Below are 24,473 nucleotides of genomic sequence, written 5' to 3' on the forward strand. Positions count from 1 at the left end.
CTGTGGGGCCTTGGGCCTTTTCTTGGAAGTTCTGGGTCTGTCTGGCCCAGCTGCAGTTTGTTAGATAATTTTCAGATTGCAAAAGGCCAGGGCATTCATATGCAAAAGCCTCTGCCACAGCTTGGGTGTGGCGGGGTCTCAGGGAATCAACAGGGTGGGGCAAACAGCTATGGCTGATCCTCAGCGCTGCCCTAAGAGGCCCCGCGTCTCAGTGTCCCGGTCGCTGCAAGCACCTCTGAGAGAAAGCCGCCCTCGAGTTCCGAGTTCTGCCCGCTGCCAGACAGTCCAGTTTCGCCCCGTATGAGTCTGGGTCCCCAGAGACTTCCCGGAACTGGAGTTCAGAGCAGTCGGGGGCTTGTGTCTCCCTCCCGATTCAAAAAGACAGCCGCATCCTCAGTTGCCAGCCTTGCCGCGTGCGCTTCCGTACCTCTGCACTTTATTTCCGCACCTCCTCTGAGTCTCAGTGTGCTTTTCTCTTTCCTTCTAGTTGTAGAATTTCCACTCAGCCAGCCTTCCTGTAGTTCTGGGTGATGTCCGTTTTGTCTTTTAGTTGTATTTTTGAAGTTGTTGTGGGAGGCAGCACTTTCCGTTGTTTACCTATGCTGCCATCTTGGTTTCTCCTAGAAATTTTTTGATATTTGCAACCATAGTAAAACAAAGACTTATATTTTTGATATTTATTTTATATATTTAAATGCCATTTAACAAAGAAAAATCAACCAAAAAAATGAGTTCGCATGTCACCTCTGACACGCGTGTCATAGGTTCACCATCACTGCTATAGTATGTCATTTATGACTCAAATGACATTTTTGCTGCTTATTTCTTAGCCGTTTGTTCATGTCTAATCTCATCAGTTGGAAAACAGGGATCATGTCTTTATACTTCATTGTATTTGGCATACTGATTTTCATACAGTATTAAATAGACATTTTATTTATTTACTTATTTAAATATATTTTTATTGGTTTCAGAGAGGAAGGGAGAGGGAGAGAGAGATAGAAACATCAATGATGAGAGAGAATCATTGATCAGCTGCCTCCTGCACGCCCCACACTGGGGATCGAGCCCACAACACAGGCATGTACCCTGACTGGGAATCAAACTGTGACCTCCTGGTTCATAGGTCGATATTTAACCACTGAGCCATGCTGGCTGGGCTAAATAGATACTGTAAAATGCTTTCATCATGGTAAGATCTACATGAGGAATAACCTAGAAGCTATATCCTTGAACACAGCATTCAGTAGTCATCCACCTTTACTTGATGCCATTTGTTAAATTTTCCCTGCCAATTATCACATTTCTCTCTTTTCCACAGCTCTTCCGACGTGTTGCAGCAGCTTTGCCTGGAATGGAAAGCACACAGGACAGAAGCAGAGAAGACAGTATCCTTTCTGTTTCATCAGAGAACGTTGTTGTTATCACTAGTCTTGACAGCTCCACTTGGTTGGCTAAGGAATATTATGGCATTGCTTTTTATAGTCAGAAATTGATGGTTGAAGAGCATAGAAGCTATGAGGTTTTTTTATAGCAAAACTAGTAGCCCGGTGCATAGATTTGTGCACATTGAAAGGAAAATAATTAGAAAAAATATTTTTAAAAATATATTTTATTGATTTTTACAGAGAGGAAGGGAGAGGGATAGAGAGTTAGAAACATTGATGAGAGAGAAACATCGATCAGCTGCCTCCTGCACACTTCCCCACTGGGGATGTGCCTGCAACCAAGGTACATGCCCTTGACCGGAATCGAATCTGGAACCCTTGAGTCCGCAGGCCGACGCTCTATCCGCTGAGCCAAACCGGTTAGGGCAGAAAAAATATTTTAATATTGCTATTTGCCCTTTCTCCCTCAGCACCTGGGAGCCAGGCCCTGCCACCTGCCACCCTGGCTGGTCGCAGCCTGCGGGACCTGATCGCACCCTATTGCCCCCACTGCCGCCCAGCTCCCAGGTGATGAGGAAGCAGGGCAGCAGCCCCACCACCCCTCCTGGTCACTGCCTGCGGGGACCAAATTGCCCTGCCAATCACCCTGCCACTGTCCAGCTCCCAGGTGCTGAGTGAGCCAGGCGGCACCACCGCTGCTGGTTGCCCTGGAGTCAGATCAGCATCGGGTCCTCACCTGGCTCCCTCAGCGCCTGGGAGCCCAGCGGTGGCAGGGCGATCGGGCCCCCACCTGGTGACCAGTGGCTCACACCCGCCTTGGCCTGGCGCCTCCCACTCACGTGCTCCATCATCTGCCCCGGTCCCGCTCTTGTTGGGACCCATTGGGGCCCGCTGCCAGCATGGCTTCGCCAACATCTGCCATGTTCCACGCCGCCCCCTGGTGGTCAGTGCACATCATAGCAAGCGGTCGAACTCCTGAAAGGACTCCCGGTTGAGGGGACAATTTGCATATTAGGCTTTTATTATATAGGATGAGATCTGGTTATCCAAGTGCAAACTTGCTCCCTGCTGTTCACTACAACTAATCAGTGAGAGAATTTGTATTCGTTTGCTTGGTTATTTATTTATTTTTAATCTTTATTGTTTATAGTGTTAACATATGTCCCTTTTTCTCCCCCATTGACCCCTTCTATCCTAGCCCCACCCTAGGCTTTCACCACCCTATTGTCTGTGTCCATGGGTTATGTATATATGCATACAAGTTCTTTGGTTGAACTTTTCCTACCCACCCACTCTCCCCTACCTCCCCACTGAGATTCCACAGTCTTGCTTGATTTTTAATGAGCAGGGAACTCTTAGAAATCCAGTCTTTTCTTTTTTGAGCCTCACCCAAGGATATGTTTTTTTATTGATTTTTAGAGAGCAAGGGAGGGAGGGAAAGGGAGAGAAAGAAAAACATCGATCGGTTGCCTCCCATATATGCCCTAACCGGGGATCGAACCTGCAACCTTTTGGTGTACGGGAAGATGCTGCAACCAACTGAGCCATCCGGCCAGGGCCCAGCCTTCTTAAATTTTACTCCTATTGACTCTGTACATTTACCCCATAGTATGTATCATATTTTCCTCCCCTGCTTTTTCTAACATTCAAGTTTTCTATTTGGCCTAGGCAGGAAATAACTCTGTTTGGAACTTTATTGTGGCTTCTGCTTTCAGAAACAGAACATAATGAAGCACATCAAATATCAATTTTTTTCAAAAGATTTTGAATTTTGATATTTTCATTATTTGTTGTATATTTATCTTCTAGTGTTTTTCCATATACAGACATTTTTATTAAGCCATAGAATTTAAGCACTTTGTGTTCAGCGCATCCCTCTTCTAAAGGTTTTATGTTTTCTAAGCCATTATTACTTCTAATAGCATAATGTATTCCACAGAATTAAGTCCCCATCATTTATTAAATTCTCTCCCTGTTGTTGGAACTCTCTTGTAGGCTAGTTTCAGATTTTTATTATAGATAATTCCATAAGGAACATCATCTTAATAGGGTTTCTTGTTCCTGTAGAACAGTTTCCTTAGGATAAATCCCATGAATAGAGAGGTTAACCTTATTCTGACCCTGGCTGCATATAGTAGAATATAAGCAAGTTTATATTATTAGAGCACTTTGTTGTATGGTGAGCTAGCTAAATAGAAAGTAGTGTCTGTTAGTAGGAATGGAAGGGAGGGGTTGCCAGAGATATCAGTGTTGAGCAGAATTGGAATTGTACTTTCCCATTTATAGGTCCTTAACTTTTGTTTCAGTGATTGACATAAAACTGGAAAAGCCTCAGGATCAACCAGTCAGCGAAGGAGGCTGTTCCTGCTAATCCCTCTTGGCCTCTTCAACTTTTCTCCAGAAGCTCACTGCTTTGGCCCCCTTACTCTTTCATTGACTGCAGTGTGAATATTGGCTTGAACCTTTTCCCTTCAGTAATAACGTATTGCAATTCTTCATTGCTGCCTGTCTCGTGGAGATGATCTATTAGCTTCACAAGCACAAAAAAGTCAGTGTCTATATTATTTATATTTTACAAAAAGTCAAACAATTCCAGCATATTCCAGTGATCATTTTAAACATTAGATACAGTTTCTTAACTTTTTTTTCCTTTTTAATGTTATGATAATGCACTTCAAAATGATGGAAATCTCAACAGTATGTGGCTTGGTTAAGGAATAGCTGTTCACAGCAGCATTTGCCTACCTACTTGACCTCTCCCTGCTTTTTTCATCTCTCCCTTACCCATTTCCTATTCTTACTCTCCACTCCTAAAAACAAACAAGAGGTGGCAAAGCATCAGTCAGACCAAGCTCATTGGAATTATCTTTAAATTTTAGTGATACCACTTGTTTTAGGCCTTGGGTCAAGATGTCCAAAATTATTCTTGAGCACTGAAGTAAATTATTTAGACTTTATTTGAGGTCAAAACTCAATTATCATGGTAGGCAGTACTCAAATAAGTGTTCTGGTGCATCTTTAAAATGAGTCCTAATGAACATAGTACTTACAAGTAATGAACAAAAAATTTATTTCTGACCAAAACTAATGACACTTTCACATGTTAGATTCTGGGAGAGAAAAGTAAAACAGAACAGGTTTTTTTATATTTAATTTTTCTAATGAACTGTCTCTTCCAAGATTCTAAAATTGTCAGAATAGAGTTCTTCTGTTTATTTAAAAGAATTTTTTTAAGCAATAGATTTCTCCTGTTTTTTTTTGTGGTTTTTTTTTTAATGCTGTGCAGGCAAGGCACTATAGAAATAAAATTCCTTTAAGAACCAGTGGAAGAATTTAAATTTGGCACCTTGGTCAAAACTACTATATCCAGTAGAAATGATGATATCTAAAGCTTACCAACAAAAGAATCCTTAACAGAATAGCAAATACTTTGCTCAGGATATTTGGGATCAGATTGAAAATGGCAGGTTTTCTTAATAAGCCCCTAGAGGCAGATCTGGAAAAGCATACACAGAAGAGGATAAGAGAGAATGGAAATAAAACTCAATATTATTGCAGATTTATGCCTTATTTTTTAGCTTTTTTAAATGTTGGGTCTTTCAGGCTGGTTTTGCTTTTTATTAGATCTATTGTATAGTTTGGTTAATTAACTAGTAATTTAGTTTTATATTTAAGCTACAATTAATCTTCTTTCTTTGGTGATATTTATTTCTTTGCCTTTATTAAAACTACTTTTAATTATTAGATGTTTTGTTTAATCTATTTAGAGCTTCATCACCATGGCAATATGTATTTCCCTTAAAACACTGCAAACAAATATACTAGGAGTGCACCATTTCAATCTTTACTAGTTATTGTGAGATTGCTGTGTAAGTTAAACACGTTTGTAAATACATTATTTGCAGGAAGAAATTTTCTGAGTTATGGCTCGGGAAAAGCCTGCTGAATTTATGTTGTAAGCATTACTTAACACAGTATAAAAATGGAAAAAAACAAAAGTATCTTCATACTTCCTCATCCCCTCATTACAACAAAACCCTTAACTGGGAGAACCTTATTCCCCTCTCTTTCCTCTTCCTCCTCCACTTCCCATTTATTATCACCTTCTAATATTCAGAGAGCACTTGATAATGGGTCTGAATAGAGAAATGTTTTAAGATAATCATTAGCCCACATACCAGTAACTTATACTCAAAGATGGGATGGAGTTGTAAAGTGCTTTTATAAAACAATATTATTGTTAAAGGCAAGGGTTGACTCTTTTGTTTTATTTTGACATGGCATGTCCTGAAATAAATATCAATTCAATATGGCAAATGGGTCATATTCTTTATTTGAAAGAAGTTGTGATTTCTGACATGGGGGTGATTGATTTCCTACACTGTAGCATTTGATTCTTTTTATGTATCTTTAAGACAGTAGTAACCAGTATGCTGCTTTTAATATTGGTATTTTGATTTAGCTTAGGGTTCTTCAACTGAAGCAGTAAAATGTATTCATAGACCAGATTTTTTTTTTAAATAAACACAATTTTGCTGCCAAAAATATATAAATAAAATACAAAAGAAAACAATTATTGACTTGGTTTCCCATTCCTGCCAAGGTTGTAAATTAACATGTGCTTCTACTTCTTCTCTAGAACTATAAAGGGGAACATAGAATCCAGGAAAATAAAACAACAAAAAGTGAGGGAGAGTGGCTGCAACTTGAAAAACAGGGCCACTGATGGAGGCAATAATAGGATGTATTAAGAAAAGTAGTTTAAGCCCTAGCCGGTTTAGCTCAGTGGGTAGAGTGTCAGCCTACGGACTGAAGGGCCCCAGGTTCGATTCTAGTCAAGGGCACATGCCTAGGTTGTGGGCTTAATCCCCATAAGGGGCGTGCCAGAGGCAGCCGGTCAATGATTCTCTCTCATTATTGATGTTTCTATCTCTCTCTCCCTCTCCCTTCCTCTCTGAAATCAATAAAAATATATCAGTATTTAATGTTGCCTTTTTCACCTTTAGAAATTTAGGTGGGTGTATAGTGGTATCACATTTTAATTTAAAAATCGGTAAAAATACTGTGCTGACCAAACAAATGGGTGAGCCAGATGTGGTTCATGGGGCACCTCCAGATTAGACTGTGTTGTCTGTGAGGGTTAATGTTTCTCTTCAAGAATCCTATATAATAAAAGGGTAATATGCAAATTGACCCTAATGGCTGAACGACAGGTCGCTATGACATGCACTGACCACCAGGGTGCAGATGCTTAATGCAGGAGCTGCCCCCTGGTGGTTGATGTGCTCCCACAGGGGGAGCTCCACTCAGCCACAAGCTGAGCTGACAGCTGCGAGCGCAGTGGCAGTGGTGGGAGCCTCTCCCACCTTCTTGACAGCGCTAAGGATGTCCTGCGGCTCAGGCCCACTGGCCTAAGCTGTCAGTTGGACATCCCCCAAGGGCTCCTGGGCTGCCAGAGGGATGTCTGACTGCCAGCTTAGGCCCAATTCCCCGGGGAGCGGGCCTAAGCCAGCAGGTGGACATCCCCGAGGGGTCCTGGACTGAGAGAGGTGCAGGCCTGGCTGAGGGGCCCCCCCCCCTCCCAGTGCACAAATGTTTGTGCACCAGGCCTCTAGTTTATATATATAAAAACCTAAGCGACTGTTAAGGCTGGCCGGCTGGTAGCTATGACGCACACTGACCACCAGGGGACAGACACTCAATGCAGGAGCTGCCCCCTGGTGGTCAGTGCACTCCCACAGCCAACCTCCCGTGGTTCCTCCTCCCAGCCGGCCACCCCGATCGGCCCTGAGCAGGACTGGGCGAGATGGCCCCGATCGCCGGCCAGGCAGAGGGACCCCACCTGTGCATGAATTTGTGCACTGGGCCTCTAGTAATTTTATAATTGTTGGACAGCTGGAAGATAAAAATTCATGCTGCAATACTGTTAGTGGAGAGATTTTGAAGCGAACTGCATTTGGAGCATCCATTTGCATCCCTCTTGCCCTGTACAGTGGGGTGAGTGTTAAGAACCATAGTGTTATCAGGATGATGGCAAATGGTAACCCTGAAGCTGTAGAGGCACAAAGAAAAGAGCCCTTAAACCCAGTTGTGGGAGGTTCTTTATAACCTGGCCACATTCACCACCCCCTCTCACCATACAACTTGCTGTGACAACAGACTGTTTTCTGAACTTCATAGTGCTCTCAAGGCCAATGTGTTCCAGGGCCTTTGTTCATGCCATTTCTTCCATCTGTTCTTTCTGTGTGGAAAGCTCTCCCTTCTGTACTTGGCAAGCTCTTACTCATTCTGCAAGGTTCACCCAGAATTTTTACTTCCTCTCCCAAAGCTTTCCCCAGTTCCCTTAGAGTTGGATACCTCCTCCTCAGAGGCACTGTGTTCCTCTCTTACCTCATTGAATCGATGTTGACGTCTCCCTCCTCTCAGTTGATGTATCTGGGAATATGGCTGAAGTGGACACCTGAGGTTTTTGCCACCCATCTCACATCTGTTTATCCTACTTCTGGGAACAGTGCCCTAACTTTCCTTTCAGACAGCACCCATCCCTTCTCAGAGCCCTGTTGTTTTAGACCATCTTTCCCAGATCACCTGCAGCCTCAAAAGGCCTGATGCAAGATGGTTGTATTTCCTTCCCTGACAACCTGGTCTCTGGGACCAACTCACTGTAGAAGGACGAGAACGTATTGGGAAAGACCCCAACACTACAGAACTCTCAGAAAGCAGGCTCACCCATTAGCTCAGGTGACAGACACCCTGATAATAGCCTCTCTCTTGAGCCCTCAGGGATAGCCAACTTCAGCTTGCTACCTTATGGGCGGGGGAGGGAAAGCAAGAATCAGAAAGGTTATTTGCCCCAAACTGCTCAGCTAACATGCTCTCACGAGTTCTACCTGACCTCACAACCCACACTTCTCACTACACCAGAGAAAGCACTCGTAGGTGCTGAGTCATGGAGATGACCTAGGCCCTGGGGTCCCTAGGGGGACAGGGCCCAGGGAGAACAAACAGAGCCAGAGCCAGGGCTAGAGCCAACACATCTTTATTAGTCTCTGCAGCAGGGCACTGGAGCCCCTATCTACAGGGAAACTTTTGCAGGCTACTCTGGCTACTGGGCAGGAACATTAGCATTTCTGTGGTGATTGGGACAGGAGACTGGAAGGAGACCAAATGGGGAGACTACCGGACAACCAGCAGGGAGGCACATGTGGGGGGGCCTTCTGAGCTGAGACAAAGGTAGATTATGCCCCAGAAGTGAACACTGCCATCTTCCCCAGAGTGAAGGAGGAGACAAACCCTAAGAGGGTGATAGCCACAGCTGTGGGCACAGGGCCAAGCCTCTGGGGAGCAGAAATGCATTTCCTGATGGAGGATCCTAGGGCTGGAGGTCCCAAACAGGTGGGAAACAGGTGTTTTCTGGACACTGAAGGAACAGGGAACCCAGTAAGCTGGTAGTGGGAAGGATGGGGCTAAATGTACAGTGTTTTGGGTTTGGTATGTGTTAAAAAAACAACAGGCAATATCTTCATTTATTATGAAACTTCCTCTGAAGAAACCTCACATCTCCCCCTTACTCAGCAACCTTCTTAACCTAGAGGGGTATAATGATCTGACCCCTGCCTCCCCCCCCCCCCCCCAGCCCTTTTATATGCCATGATGGTCATGGCTCTGCACTCTTGCCAACAACCTTACTTCTATCCTGCATTCCTTACTCTCTGCCCTCTTACTGTCAAAGGACTGATAACTCTGCATTGTCAAGTGTGTACAGCTGTTTTCCCCCCACCAGGCCTGGAGCCACCACAGGAAGAACCTGACTTCTGTGTCTCCAGCACCTGGGAAACTTGAAGCCACAGTTGTTTTTTGTGCCCTGTTGTGTTTGGGGCAAATATATCCATGTGCCTATAATGGATTTCTGGGGTGTCTGGCAGTAGAGACAAGGATTTTAGTTAACGTTTGTGCCTCGGATGGTAGCTTCTTCCCTTGTTGGGGTTGAGGGTGGGGAGTAGGAGGGGGAGATCCAAGCTTCGCATGGCTGAGAGGAAGAGGCCAAAGTTGGGCAGGGCTTGGGTGGAGGGGTGGGGCAAGGAGTAAACTATGCGCAGGGTCCACGCGCTGAGTCTCAGGGCTCAGAACCAACAGGGCGACCACATGAGCGAGCCCAGCGCCGCACCGGTGGCCGCCCCCGCGAGCACGCCCATGGCCAGCGGGGCTCCCGAGCTGTAGCAGGGATCGTCCCGCACTACCACGTGCGTTACGCCTCCGGGGCCTGCGGAGAGAGCCGTTGCGAGCCGGAGAATTCAGACGAGGGAGCAGAGCCCGACCCAAAGTAAGGCGCTGAGCCCAGTGCTCTGTTCCCGAGTCGGAGAAACTGAGGCCTTAACGTGGGAAAGAAGTGCGGCCCGCCCACGGCTTCCAGGCCTTGGGTCTGCTGTGGACGTGGGCTAGGATGGAAAGGCGAGGAAACCCCGGGATCTCTAAGAACCTCCAGACCACATCTGGGGGGAGCCATTCCCGCATTAGCCACCAGGGGTCATTACCAGCTCAGGAACGGGTATTGAGCGGCCTGAGAAAAAGGCGGCCTGGAGATGTGAGTCCGCCCTGGGATGGGAAGGGGCTCCGATCCAAGTGCTAGTCCGCGTTTGGGGATGGGGAGGGCCCTGTGGAGGGTTCTGCCTGAGAAATCCTTGGTCACTAAAAGGGTGGGGCCTGACTCGGGCCTGGCCCTGGATAGAAGCAGGAAGCTGGGCGGGCCAGAAACTTACCTGGGTAGGGCTGTCCGTAGGGCGGTCCGTAGTAGCTTCGAACATATGTGGTCTCGTGCGCGTTGGGGGACATCACCTCATAGTAGTCCTGGTACGGGCTGTAGATACGCACCTGGGGAGCCCTGCCAGGTTAGCTGCCTGGGAATTCCCTGGCCCGGGTTTGGTCCCGTACCCACTACACCCAGCTCAACCCCCTCTGGACCCATGGAGCTGCCTCCCCAAGTTTAGAAATGGGTCCCCAGGGACCAGCAAACTCATGGAGAAAAGCCCTGCCTCTCCACCAGGCCAGGGTCCTTGTATTCTAAAGCTCAGCCTCTATATCCAGGTCCTCGTGAGGCCATGTTCTGCCCTGGCCTCCCACCTAGCACTCCCCAAATCAAAAATTCTCCATGGTGCCCGGCTGGTGTGGCTTAGTGGACTGAGCGTCATCCCATGCACCAAGAGGTCACCAGTGTGATTCCTGGTCAGGGCAGGTGCCCAGATTGCGGGCTTGATCCCCAGTAGGGGGTGTGTAGGAGGTAGCCGATTGATAGTTCTCTCTTATTGATGTCTCTCTCTCCCTCACCCTTAAAAAAAAAATCAATTAAAACATACTTAAAAACCATGTTCAAAATAATTCTCCATGGCTTCCAACTTCCTTCATAGATAGTCTGATATTTGCTAGCAGCTCTCCAAAGATTCCACTTAGAGCAGTGGTTCTCAACCTTGGCTGCACATTAGAATCACCTGGGAATCTTTTTAAAATCCTGATTTCTGTGCCTCATCCTCCAGAAATTCTGTTTCTTTGTTATGGGGTGGGGCCACAACATTAGTAACAAAGAAACAGAATTTCCGGAGGATGAGGCCCAGAAATCAGGATTTTAAAAAGATTCCCAGGTGATTCTAATGTGCAGCCAAGGTTGAGAACCACTGATTTAGAGAAACCCGATGAATTTCTCTACTCTCCTAGTCATGGAGAGGGAGTCCTGGCCAAGCCCCAGGCCAGGAAATAAAAAGAGGGTTGGGGAGGAAGGAATGGAATTGATCCAGTAGGGAAAGGAAGTAATTAAAGTATTATTGAGCATCCACCATGTACCAGGCCTGAGGGAGGTGTTCACAGTTACCTCCTCTGTTCCTTACCACAGTCATTATTATCTCCACATCACCACAGAGCAAGGGATGGAGGCTCAGAAAATGGCCAATGTTCTCCGGGGGGGAGGAATGCAGTCCCTGCCCCCTTTGTTCCCCATTAGATTTTTACTAACCCCTCCAAGCCTAACTCAAAAGTCACCCACTCCAGGAAGCCCTTCTGGGCTCAGAAAGAATCCTTTCTGAGTTCTCTGTGAGCTGTGCTTGTGCCTCTTATTCCTAGCCTTCCTCTGGGCCTTTCCTGCTTGCACCCCAAATGTAAGCTACCCATAGGCAAGGACTCTGATGTGTGTCACCAGCAGGGTCTAGTGCAGGGGTTCTCAACCTGTGGGTCGCGACCCCTTTGACGGTCGAACGACCCTTTCACAGGGGTCGCCTAAGACCATCCTGCATATCAGATATTTACATTACGATTCATAATAGTAGCAACATTACAGTTATAAAGTAGCAACGAAAGTAATTTTATGGTTGGGTCACAACATGAGGAACTGTATTTAAAGGGCCAGAAGGTTGAGAACCACTGGTCTAGTGTATGCTAAGAATATATGCTGAATTAAATGGTAGCTCCTAGTCCAAGCCTCTCATTTTACCTACAGAGAGCAGACCTGGAGAGGGGGCAGAATCCCCTTCTCTCCTGGCTCCTCCTTGGCCACCCTTCCACCCTATATCTCTTTCTAACTGGGCTTCACACCTGAATGGTCCAACTCCCCTTTGAAGTCCAGGTGTCTTAAACTCCACCCATCTCAAAGTGATTTTATCATCCTTTCATCCCCCGCAACCTGCTCTTCTGTAAATTCTTTTCTCTAAATGCCACTACTATGCACTCAAACCAAGACATCATGTTGGCACCCTTGTCTTCACACACTCATCTTCCACATCATATCAGCCAACAGGTCACATGACTTTATCTTCTAAATATGCTCTTCTGTCCATCTTTTTGGCCAGTGCCAAGAGAATAAGCCATTAGTTTTGGCAACTGGGAAGCTGTGGGTGACCTTGAAAAAAAATAGCTTTCAGAGGAGTGATTGGGAAAAGAAGCCAGACTATAGGGAATTAAAGAATGACTGAGAGGTGAGGGATGGAACCAACATATCATGACATCTCTTTCAAGAAGTTTAGCTGTAGCCCTGGCCAGTGTTTCTCAGTGGTTAGAATGTTGGCCCATGCATCAAAGGGTCTTGGGTTTGATTCACGGTCAAGGGCACATACCTAGGTTGCAGGTTCCATCCCCGACTGGGTCAGGGTAGGTGCAGAAGGCAACCAATTGATGTGTCTCTCTCACATGAATTTTTTATCTCCTTCTTTCTCTCTTTCTCCCTCCCTCCTCCCTTCCACTCTATAAATATTAATGAATGAAGAAGAAAAAATCCTTGGGTGAGGATTAACAAAAAATAAAATATAGCCGAACCGGTTTGGCTCAGTGGATAGAGCGTCGGCCTGCGGACTGAAGGGTCCCGGGTTCGATTCCGGTCAAGGGCATGTACCTTGGTTGCGGGCACGTCCCCGGTGGGGGGCATGCAGGAGGCAGCTGATCGATCTCTCTCATCAATGTTTCTGACTCTCTATCCCTCTCCCTTCTTCTCTGTAAAAAATCAATAAAATATATTTTAAAAAAATAAAATATAGACTTCAAGGAGGTTAAAAAAACACAAGCTTAGCTGTAAAGGGGAGTTCTCCATGCCATTTCCCAATGATGGGGAGCTTGCCTTCCTCACCTTTTTTTATTCAACTACCTAACCTGTCATTCAGAGTCAACTCCAGTATTACTCTCCCTGAACCTCAGGTTCTGGTGGGCTCCCATCTGGGCACTCACTGGCCTTAGAGTTTCCTCATCACAGCAAAGCACCAGTCACTTGGTAGTGTCATTGTTTGTGAGTGTGAATCTCTCTCATCAGACTTGTAGACACCCTCTCATCACCACCAAAGGCAGCCCCTGGGTCTAACCAGGCCTGATTGGAACAGGTAGGTGCCTAATATACTGAATATACTGAATATATCTCAAGTGAATCAAATACAGGGTCAGACTGGAACTAAGGTCATCCAATCAATCCAGTTTCAAGTTAGGGACAATGACCAGACCCAGGGCAATGCAGGAGACTCAGACAAACAAAGCTCAGTCTCAAGTGACTTCCCTCACTGTGCTCCTTCCCCAAGGGTGATCCAATAGGGATTTCTGGTGGGGGTGGCCAGGATTTGAGCTCCAAGCCTAGAAGGGGCTAGAGAGATCTAAGCACTCAGATCCCGAATTTTATCGGTAGGGAAGTTGAGGTCCAGAGTGTATACCTCTGCAGCTGCACAGGAAGCCAGTGGCCCTGTCAGGCCCTGGAGAGAATGGAAAACACCACTTTGTGTCCCTGTGGGCCTCCTGTTTCTACTCTCCAGGCCTGGGAGGCTCAGAGGTAAAGTCATGTGGGTCACCTGGCAACGGAGCAGGGGATCCCCCGAGACCTCATGGACAGAAGAACCAAAGGACTCGATTCCTGGTCCTCCCCTCTCTGCAGGCCTAGACCCTTTTATGAGTGGGGGCAGGGTCATGTGATTCAGGTTATATGAAAATAGATCCCTTCCCTCAGAAAAACTGTTGTGTACTTATTGTAATATTTTAAAGATTCACAGCCTTTTTAAAAAATCCTCATCCGAGGATATTTTTTTCATTTATTTAAAATTTTTTTTTCTTTAGAGAGAGTGGATGGGAGGGATGGGGAAAGAGAGAGAGAAATATCAATGTGAGGAGACATCAATTGGTTGCCTCCTGCACGCCCCTGGCCGGGGCCAGAACAAACCTGCAACCATGTACTTGCCCTTGACCGGGAATTGATCTCAAGACCCTTTGGTCCATGGACTGACACTCCACCACTGAGCAACACTGACCAAGGAGGTTTACAATCTTTTATATCCTATTTTTTGGAATCCCCACTGTAAACAAACTTGAATCATAGTTTGGGAATGGCAGATCCTCAGAATACTGGGCTGGAAGTCCAAGCCCTGCTACTGATGAATTAATTAAGTGACCCTGGTCAAGTTATGACCTCTCAGAGCTTCAATTTTCTCGTCTGTAAACAGGGACAGTCCTACACTGCTCACTCCTGAGCCACAGTGAGAATCCAGCAGAGCCACGTCTAAGCAACTGGCTGGTCCTAGTACTTCTGGGCTCAGTGGTTCTTGTACATTAGAATCACCAAGAGAAATTTTTAAACCAGATTTCCAAAAGCCAAACCTGTGGTATTAGAGCATCCAGAGGTAAGATCTGAACATTTCCGGGTTGTTTTTTTTTTTTAAGTCCTTAAGCGATTCTAATGCACAACCACACTGATCACCGCTGTGCTAGAAAAGGAGCTCACAGTTGACTATAAGACCACAGGTACTCTATGGCCCCCCCCCCCCCCCCCCGTGCCCTGGCTGAGCACTGGGGAGAGGATTCATCCCTAAATCCTGCATTCCAGAAACACGGGGGGTGTGCAGGGAGACAGATAGGGAATAAATGATAATATGCCATAATAGGTTTTTCACTTCTTCCTCCCTCCCTTTGTTCATTCACTTGTTTGCTCATTCAGTACACATTGCCTTGGGCCTACTTGTGCCTGACCTTGTGCACCAGGAATAAGGAGGGTCAAAATAGACTCTCTCTCCATCACTGAGTAGTCATTGACCTGCTGTATACCCAGCACTGTGCCAGGCTCCATAGGGCAGAGCTGATCAGACCAGGTCCTTGCCTTGGAGGACGTTCCAGGTCTCATGAGAGAACAAAGACAAATAAACAGGATGGAAACCAGGCAGAATGAAGACAGTGCTGCGCATCAGTGCAGTGGGATGTGGGAGGGAGTGACGATGCCTGGAGGCCTGGGAGTCCTCCCTGAGGAGGTGGCAGCCTTTGGAGTGGGTCTTAGAGGATACACATCAGTTTGTCAAGTGAATATGGAAACTAAGGGTTTTCACAGCAGAGAGAACAGCATGTGCAAAGGCTGGGAAGGAAGAAAGGTCTAGAGCAGCCAGGACAGAGGGTACAGCAAAGCAGTTGGAGCACAGGAGATGAGGGGCCTGTGTAGAGAAGACTGGCTCAGGCCAGATCCCGAGGCCTTGAAAGCAGGGTTGTGGTTGGTGTCCGATGGATGACGGGAGCCAAGGAATGTTTGTGAGCCAGGAAGGGATGTGACCAGGCCCAGTTTGGGAGGCACATCCTGGTGGCCAGGATGGAGGCAAGAAGGGCTAAGTCAGCACTTACCCAGATTCGCCTCTCAACATTACAGGGGCTCCAGGAGCTGGTCACACACCTGACCTTGGGGCAAACCCGGCGGCTTCTGGGAGGGACGGTGGCTCCAGCTGGGGCCTGCTCAGGCCACAGAAACCCAAGAAGGGGGAGGAAGGAGTTATCAGAGGCTCTCTACATCTGGAGAGACTCACAGTTCTTAATAGGCCCTACCAGAGCCCTCTGCCAGCTGGGCAGGGGCTGGGGTGTCTTCTTCCTCCTCACCCATGGTAAAGGGGGGAGCCTGGGAGGGGGGGTGATTTTGCCAAAGTTACTCAGAAAAGAAGGATCAGTAGCATCTCTCCAGAATTAGCCCACCTTCACGTGTTTCAGGCTGCTGAGGCTCCCATCTCCAGGGAGGACAAAACAGCTATGACCTGCCCTTCCAGCCACCTGCCCCCTCACTGGCCCCCCAGCCTTGCCCCTGGCCCTGTGTTCCCTAGAACCCCCACCCAGAGCAGGGTATAAACCTGCAGCATGAGAAGAGATAAAGTGCAGGTCACTCCTGCATAGGTACAAGACAGAGAAGCCCCCACACAGGCATGAACACGCAGAGACAGGCAGACACTGGTACAAAGACACAGAGACACAAACACACCCCCCTTGAGAAGCTCTGGGACCGGAGGGATGTGTGTGTGTGTGTGTGTGTGTAGAGCAGTGGGGGGTGGAGTAGAGGGTCAGAGAAGGAGGTGTGGTAAGCAGAGCAGCAGGAAGGCGGGCAGGAAGAGAAGGGTCAAGGCAGCTTCATAGAGTCACAGAGTGCAGAACGGTCAGCTCTCACCTCCTTCCTTGCGTCTCTCAGGAGGGACTGATTTGCCCTGTATAAGGGGGATTTGGAGCTCAGAGCCAGTTTAGCCCAACTGGGGTCCCTCCACCTCCGTCCTACTGACCACTGCCCAGCCTCCTCACCCCTAGCTTCCTCTAATCCAGCCTTCACCCAGAAGCGTGAGTCTGCTCCCCAAAGTTTGACCACATTCCTTCCTGCTTAGAGACCTTTACTGCTCCCCACAACCCTGGGGTAAAGTTCAGTTCCTTTAACTGGACTTTAAGGCCCTTTGTGACCTAGCTCCTCAGAGGTCATCTTTCCCTCCGCACATTACCCTCCGGCCAGGCCAGACCCCTGGCCCTGATACACACGTGCGCACATACACACACATGCACATGTCACCTCCCTGCCTCTGCTCATGCAATTTCACTCAAAATCTCACACTGACCTGGATTCCAATACAGGCTTTTTCACTGACTTAAAATGACGAGACTTTGGACACATCACTCCCTCTGAACTTCAGCTTCCCTATCTGTACAATGGGGCTGAAAACACCACCCCCTACCAGCAGATGCCTAAGGGGGTTTCTTTGTTTTTTTTTTTGTTTGTTTGTTTTTTTTAAATATATTTTATTGATTTTTCACAGAGAGGAAGGGAGAGAGATAGAGAGTCAGAAACATCGATGAGAGAGAAACATCGATCAGCTGCCTCCTGCACATCTCCCACTGGGGATGTGCCCGCAACCCACGTACATGCCCTTGACCGGAATCGAACCTGGGACCTTTCAGTCCGCAGGCTGACGCTCTATCCACTGAGCCAAACCGGTTTCGGCATGTTTTTTAATGTTATGTTTTATTAAGACCTTTTATATCTATACCAGGTCTGAAGGGGTTTCTAAATGCACCCCCGTTTTCCCTGCTACTTCCCAGGGACTGCCTCTCAAGATGAGCAGGACTCCACTGTACCACAGATAGGAGGAGCAAGCACGGAATCTGGAGACAGGCAGATGGGGGTCAAGGTAAGTTGGGCCACTGTTGAGCTAGGGGCTTTGGACAGCTCCTCAAACCCACACCTCATGAAGTTCTGTTGGCTCTACCTCTTACACATGCCTTATCCTCGTCAGCTTGTCTCCGCCAGCAAGGCCTTAGTCCAGTCCTCCAGCCAGTCGCCTGGACACTGTCCCAGCCTTCTAACTGGTCTCCAGGATCCACTTTTACCCTCTACTATCCATCTCCTACCTACCAGCCAGACTATCTTTTTAAAAATACAAATCTCGTCTGACCTATTCGTGCCATCCCTCTGCTTAAAAACTTTCAATGACTTCCTGATGCTCTTCGGAGAAACACATCCTTAACACAGCCCGCCATGCCCTGCCAACCCTCCTTCCCCACTGCCCTCTCACTCCCTGAGCTCCTGCCACCCAGCCTTCTTTTTGTTCTTCAACTTGCCAAAGTCTTAATCCCTCTAGGGCAGTGGTTCTCAACCTTCTGGCCCTTTAAATACAGTTCCTCATGTTGTGACCCAACCATAAAATTATTTTCGTTGCTACTTCATAACTGTAATGTTGCTACTGTTATGAATCGTAATGTAAATATCTAATATGCAGGATGGTCTTAGGCGACCTCTGTGAAAGGGTCGTTCGACCACCAAAGGGGTCTCGACCGACAGGTTGAGAACCGCTGCTCTAGGGCCTTTGCACATGCAGTTCCCTCTTCCTGGAAAGCTGTTCCATTCACCCCACCCCACCCCTTTCACCCAGTCTATTTGTGTATACTTCAGGTCTCAGTGTAAGCCTTGTCTGAACTCCCATCTGAATCAGGCCTCCAGGGTGGTCACAAACTGAATGTACACTGCATGTCTCTATCAGAGCAGTTGCCACCATTGCAATGGAACAAACAACCGTATAATTAGTTGCTTCACATCTGGCTTCCCAGTAGGCTGAGTCCAGGAGGGCAGGGCCCACATCTCCGGAGCACACCTCTGATCCCTCGCCCTTGGCACAGTGCCTGGCATGTAGTAGAAAGTCAGTAAACGTTTGCTGTGTACATGAATGAAACTCAGTCATCATTTGCAGAGAGGACTGATGTGAGGAATAGCTGGAATTGCATCTGTACCGCACCTGGCACATAATAGTTGCTCAATAAAAGACAGTTCCTTTCCCCCAGCTCACATGCCATCCCCTTCTTGGAGGCCTCTCTCCCCCTCCTCTGAGCACCAGTGAACCATCTTCTGTCCTTTCCTACTTGAGACTCAGGGCATCAGAGTCTGCACAAGTCAATTCACTCACATACAGTGGCACCTCAGTTCTCAAACTTAAGTCATTCTGGAAGGCTATTCGAGAAAGCGATTTGTTCAAAAACCAAATCATTTTTTCCTATTAGAAATAATGTAAATTGAATTAATTTGTTCCAGACCCCCAGATGATTCCGTTTGTTTGTTTGTTTGTTTGCTTATTTTTTTTTAAATGGTACAGCTACTTTATTTTTTATTTTTATTTTTTAAATCCTTACCCGAGGATATTTTTTCATTGATTTTTAGAGAGTGGAACAGAGAGGGAACGACAGAGAGAAATATCGATTTGAGAGAGACACATTGATTGGTTGCCTCCTGCATGAGCCCCGACCAGGGCCGGGGCCAGGGAAGAGCCTGCAACTGAGGTACATGCCCTTGACGGGAATCAAACCCAAGACCCTTCAGTTCACAGGCCCATGCTTTATCCACTGAGCCGAACCGGCTAGGGCATGATTCCCTGTTTTAACCTTTCTTATATACAGTCCATGTCTAATGTACTGTTTAACCTATAAACAAACACTTCTTTTCTTACATTTATTGAACCCCTACTCGCCTTCCGTGAACCACTTGTAGCACTTTTCCAGGGGCCTTTCAGGAAGTCAGCATGTGATCTTCCCTTTTTCATCACATGTTGCTGCCTCAAAATGCTGTCACTGGCTAACTGCTTTTTGTTTATCCAAATCAACAATTTTTCTAACTCTTCAGTGGCCTGTGGTCATTGTTTCTTTCACACCCCTAGCAACATTAGCACTCTTGATGGCCCCTTTATGTTTTAAAATTGTGCTAGTTGTCCATTTTGCCAGCAAAAACAAACCAACCAACCAACAAAAAACCTACAAAAAATATTCACAGCACAATTTCCTTGTTAACAATGCAAGGTTTAGCAGTAGACTCCAATTCTCTCCTTTGCTTGTGGCCTGAGAGATGCATTTTGGCATGCTGATGTATCAGCATGAAAGGGTTGTCAGGGCCAGAACTGAAGTTTTATTCAAGGACCGAGACATTTTTCCCATGAACCAAATTGTCCCAGATGGGAGTCGTTTGAAAACCAAGGTTTGACTGTATATGGGAATTGAGAACTCCTGGCAGGCGGAGACCGAGTCTGAATCACCCATGATTCCATGGCAGGTAGGGGTGGGGAGGAGAGAAAGAGGGGATGGGGGCTCACCGGGGTGGAATTCGCCTCCAGCAGCGCAGTCTTCCAAGCTCTGCAAAGCAAACCCCACCACACTATGAGGGAGGGTTGGAAGAAGGGGGATGAGCCCCTACATTTTAGATTTAATTCCCTCACCCAGACTCTTGCCCCACTTTGGGGGAGGAGGGTAAGATCCTTTGAACATACAAAGGTGACCCCCTCCCCTGCCCCAGTCACATGGACAGAGCCCTCAGTTGAGCTGGAACCTCGGAATTCATTCGTAGTCCATAGTTTTTACCCTTTAGAAGGTCCAGTTTCCCCATGTAGACAACAGACAACTGGGCATGGGGGTCTCTTCGGGGCCTTCAGATTCTGACATGCCTAGGCTGGTCACTCTAGCTGCAGTGCCCCCCCTCCCACATCCAAAACCTACAAACAGTTCCCCAACACTCTGACCCCAGAGCCCTGGAAAGGCCCAGTGGACACAGGACAATTGGGCTTTTGTTGGTTGCCATGGCACCTGTCGGGTGGACAAGGCAGCTCTGTGCTTTGTCTACCCAGAGCTCAGCTTCCCCCACTCCCACACACCCCATCTCATTTACTCTCCTACAATGCAAAGGCCACCTGACCCTCTGCCAGAGGGTAGGAAGGGAAAGAATGTGTGAGCAGCCGGTGCCTGGAGATACACCCAGTCTCACAGTGAGGACCTGAGTCTGACATTGGGGGCCCCATGGTATGGCAGGCTGCCTCTGTTAGGCAGGTCAGGGTCCGCTCCTCAGATCAGTCTCCAACCAGGACATCATCTCAGAAGGAGGGTCCTTTGAGGATGCCACAGGGCTCTGTTCCTTTGTATCACTCCTAAGTGAGGGCTCACCTCAGAGACTGCGAAAGACCTGACTCTGAATGATCAGGGGCCACACACTTGAGGCAGGTGTGCACACTCCTCCCCCAACAGTCCAACGGGGTACCTTACCAATCACCATGGGCCATCAAATCCACTCCTCCAGCCCCCACCAACCTGACTGGTCTGTCTGTCCCCTCTTCCTAATGTCCCAGCGAGGAGCAGGCAGCTGATCACACTCCCTAGGATACCATCCCATCCTCTCCTGGGAGCAACTCACATGGCGTCATCCTGAGTCTCCGCACACAGGTGCAGGCGGGAGCCTTCCCGGAGACTCACAGTCAGCAGCCCATCTCGGCTCCGGCCCTCTGGGGGCTGCACATCTAAAGGCAGACACACAGATAAGGGGTCCCCATGGGGCACAGGCCCCTTGCAACGCATGTGTTCTCGGACAGACACAATGGGAGGGCCGTACCCATAGTCACAGTGCCCGAAAGGAAGGGCTTCTCACCCTGGCACTCTTGGCCGATCTTTATGTTGCGAACATTGGAGCGGATAAGCACACGGTCCTCCTCGTCCTGCGCATTCTCATCGTGGTAGTAGCCCAGGGTCCCATCCAGCCACAGAGCGAACCAGTTCCGTTTCCAGCGGCGAAGGATCGAGCCTGTGAAATATTCCAGACCCGCCAGGCAGGCTGACCGCAGGGCCTGCTGGGGGCCAGAGCCCTGGATGGGCTCCCTGAGTCCCCTGGCCCGTCCCTCGGAGTTGCAACCACCCTTGTCTATCCCCCGAAATGACGACAGGTCCTCTTTCTGTCTTGCTCACCCATTGCCTCCCATTAGGCCTAACACATGGCAGGGGCTCCATAAACATTTTGAATGGCAAGTGAGTGATCTGATTCCTCCCTTGAGGGCTTCCAAGGCTAATCCCCCAAGTCTCTTTAAAGGCAAAGACTTCTCCCTACCCTAAGCCTCTGTCTTAGCTCTTATCTCTGACTTGTGTGATGGTCATTCATGTAGTGTCTGCCTCTTCCATCAGATGGGGGGGGGGGGAGGCAGGGTCCACAGCTGGACCTGGACTCAGTGTTTCCTGAACCAAATGAACTGAGAATAGGTCATGGAGGGGATTAGGGGGCTCCTAGCTCAGAAGAGCTCTTGCTAAGATCATGACTCTGGTCAGAGCGTGGGTCTGGAAGCCCTAGCTCCAGACTTTGTGACTGTCAATCTTAACAGAAAGGGCAAAGACATAAGAGAGCTTCTCAGAGCCTTATGGGTTCCAAAGCACAGGAGCATTTTTCATGTTGTTCTGAGCCTTGTTATGTGACCAGCCATGGGCTGGGGTGGTGTGGACACACAGAGGATCGAAGCCAGTCTCTGCCCTTGAAGAGCTCACAGTCTGGGGCCTGCATGGAGTGGAGGGTGGGGGGAGATGACACCCACAGGTAAAGACAGTTATAGGGAGAGCGATGCTATAATAGGTGTGGATGAGGCACTGGGGATCAGAGAGGTGAGCCTCTAACCCAGTTTGGTGTTGCAGCATGGGCTGGGGTGGGGGTTAGAGGAAAAGTGAGAGAAGGCTCCTCACAGAAGGGGACATCTGAGCTGGGTCTTGAAGAATAAGTAGAAGTTTGCCAGGCAGTCAGGAATAGGAAGGACGTTCCAGGCACAGGGAGAAGCATGGACAAAGGTGGGGAGGATAAAAAGCCTGGTTTTCTCCAGCCACGTGTCTCAGTTGGTTGAGTGTCATCCCGTGCACCCAAAGGTCACCAGTTCAATTCCTGGGGTTCTGGGTTTCATCCAGGTTGGGATGTGTACGGGAGGCAACTGATCGATGTTTTTCACATCAATGTCTGTCTCTATTTCTCTCTCTTCCTCTCCCTTCCTCTCTCCCTCTAATCCAGTGGTTCTCAACCTGTGGGTCGTGACCATCGGAAAACACATATAGCATATCAGGTATTTACATTACGATTCATAACAGTAGCAAAATTACAGTTATGAAGTAGCAACGAAAATAATTTTATGGTTGGGGGTCACCACAACATGAGGAACTGTATTAAAGGGTCGCTGCATTAGGAAGGTTGAGAACCACTGCTAGTAATCAATAAAAAACATATATAATATATATTTTTAATTATTATTATTATTTTTTTTAAAAGGGCCTGATTTCTTGGGAGAAGGGTTCACTGTGGCAGGCCCAATAAGCCACTTTCCTCACTCCTTCCCCTGCACGAGGCTTGGCCAGGGTCACTCACTCTGTCTCCACAGCCAGCCACCCCTCACCAGGGCCATTTCTTCAAAAGGACTTCCCAGGACGGAGTCAGGCGGGACCTGTCAGAGGAGCCACAAGACACACAGGCCTCATCAGCAGTTCCAGAGCAGCTCCGGGGAGAGAAGCCCCCAGCCCTGTCCTCCCTGGGGGAACCACCGAGGGAACAGGGAAGGTTTAAAGGAGTGTCAGTAAACAAACAAGGCAAGCCTGCCTTTCTCCTCCCCACTCTGCTCCCCACTCTGCTCCAGGCAGAGAATGGCAGCACTGTCCTGTGGGGTCAGCAGAGCAGCCACCACTGTGCTGGGGTGGGAGTGGGGTCAGGAGTCTGGATTCCAATCTCAGTTCCATAACCCTGGCCAGGTCCCCTGTTCCTGGCCTTTCTTTCTATACCTGTAGAGGTGTGACTGTGAGGCAGGTAGAGGTTGGAGTGAGTACCTCATAACATGTTAGAAACCCTGGGATTCTGAAATGCTGGCAGCACAGAATATTAGAATCACAGCAAAAAACAAGGGACCTTCGTAATAAGAAAAGCCTCCTCACACTTGAACCTCATCTGAGCCGTTCATAAAGCGCATAAAATAATGGTTCCACAGCAGCTGACTGACTGCGCACTGTGCCAGGCACACGTCTCAGTGCTTTTGTCTATTACCTTATTGAAGTCTCACCACGAACCTTGTTACACCCAGGACACTGGGGCAGGGAGAGGTCCAGTCATTTGTGCAGACCCACTTGACTAGTAAGCAAGGGAGCCAGGACTCACACCCAGCAGTCCTAGCTTCTAACCATTATACCAGCAGGAGCTTTTAAAACTCCAGATGCCCAGGTCATACTCAATTAAAAACTAATTCAGAATGTCTGGGGGTGGGAAGCAAGCACTGATAGTCTTTAAAAGATCCCTAGCCGATTGAACGTGCAGCAAAGTTTGGGAACCACTGCACATACTATACCACCTTACCTTGTCCCAACTGTAACTGTTAGACGAGTAGGATATTTACTCCTATTTTGCAGATCCACAAACGGAGAGATAAATACATTGACTTGTTCATGTACGTGATGGAACTTGGATTGGAATCTAGGTGTACTCTATTCCTAAGGACAACTTACCTGCGATCAGGTGCCTCTGCCCCTCCCCCACTTGCTGCGTAGCAAGGGCTGGCACACCTGGGCTGGCAGGCCCGGCCTTGTCCCTGCTTCTCCTGCCGCTCCCTCCCACCTCCAAGCCCTGACACAGGTAAGACAAGAGGGCCAGGTGCAAGCAAACTCCCTCTCCAGCCTCCCCCGATGCACCCACCTGTCTACACCTGTTGCAGGATGCTGCTGCCAAGACAGCCGCTACTGGATGCTGCTGCCACCCAACCCGCTGCGCCTGCGCTGTGTGCGCCCCAGAGCTACTGGGGCAGATCACTCTCCAGACCACGCCCGGCCCGGGACTCGCTGCCCCTGAGCCCCGCCCTCCGGCCCCGCCTTACCCCCTGGGAGGGGGCGTGGCGTGGAGAGCCGTGCTGTCACAAGGTCTTCTGGGACTTGTAGTCTGCCGCTCTGGAACCCAGCAGTGCGCAACCGCCCCTGGGTGGTGCCCTAGTCTGACCCGGAGCACAGGTGAAAGGCCGCACCTGCGATTTTGTTTTGCTGTTTGTTCACTTACTTATC

General features: G+C 48.3%; 2 protein-coding genes across 5 annotated transcripts in view; one reads left to right on the top strand and one right to left on the bottom strand.

Moving 5' to 3' along the window:
* RAB6A (RAB6A, member RAS oncogene family) overlaps positions 1-5,705 on the top strand; it is a 48,279-nt gene extending 42,574 nt beyond the window's left edge. For both annotated transcript variants that reach the window (XM_006100464.3, XM_006100463.3), the window contains exons 7-8: positions 1,322-1,388; positions 3,695-5,705. In XM_006100464.3, coding sequence (XP_006100526.1) covers positions 1,322-1,388; positions 3,695-3,759 — 132 coding nt within the window. In that variant the 3' untranslated portion in view covers positions 3,760-5,705. The remainder of the gene's footprint in view (positions 1-1,321; positions 1,389-3,694) is intronic.
* A 2,706-nt stretch (positions 5,706-8,411) lies between these two features.
* On the bottom strand, positions 8,412-24,244 carry PLEKHB1 (pleckstrin homology domain containing B1). Of its 3 annotated transcripts, XM_006100467.3 has the most exons (8): positions 24,115-24,239; positions 22,807-22,882; positions 21,067-21,219; positions 20,836-20,938; positions 19,748-19,787; positions 15,498-15,602; positions 10,148-10,259; positions 8,412-9,651 (listed from the first exon to the last, which is right to left on the bottom strand). In XM_006100467.3, exons 2-8 carry the CDS (start codon positions 22,841-22,843, stop codon positions 9,512-9,514), a joined length of 690 nt encoding a protein of 229 aa, XP_006100529.1. In that variant the 5' UTR covers positions 22,844-22,882; positions 24,115-24,239; the 3' UTR covers positions 8,412-9,511. The 3 variants fall into 3 exon arrangements, with proteins under 3 accessions (XP_006100529.1, XP_023619802.1, XP_023619801.1); XM_023764034.1 differs by lacking the exon at positions 15,498-15,602 and having other exon boundaries at positions 24,115-24,244; XM_023764033.1 differs by lacking the exons at positions 15,498-15,602; positions 24,115-24,239 and adding an exon at positions 23,779-24,056.
* Positions 24,245-24,473: the final 229 nt, after the last annotated feature.

The sequence above is a fragment of the Myotis lucifugus genome, unplaced genomic scaffold (assembly GCF_000147115.1).
Source record: "Myotis lucifugus unplaced genomic scaffold, Myoluc2.0 scaffold_313, whole genome shotgun sequence".
In the NCBI taxonomy this organism is placed as follows: Eukaryota; Metazoa; Chordata; class Mammalia; order Chiroptera; family Vespertilionidae; genus Myotis; species Myotis lucifugus.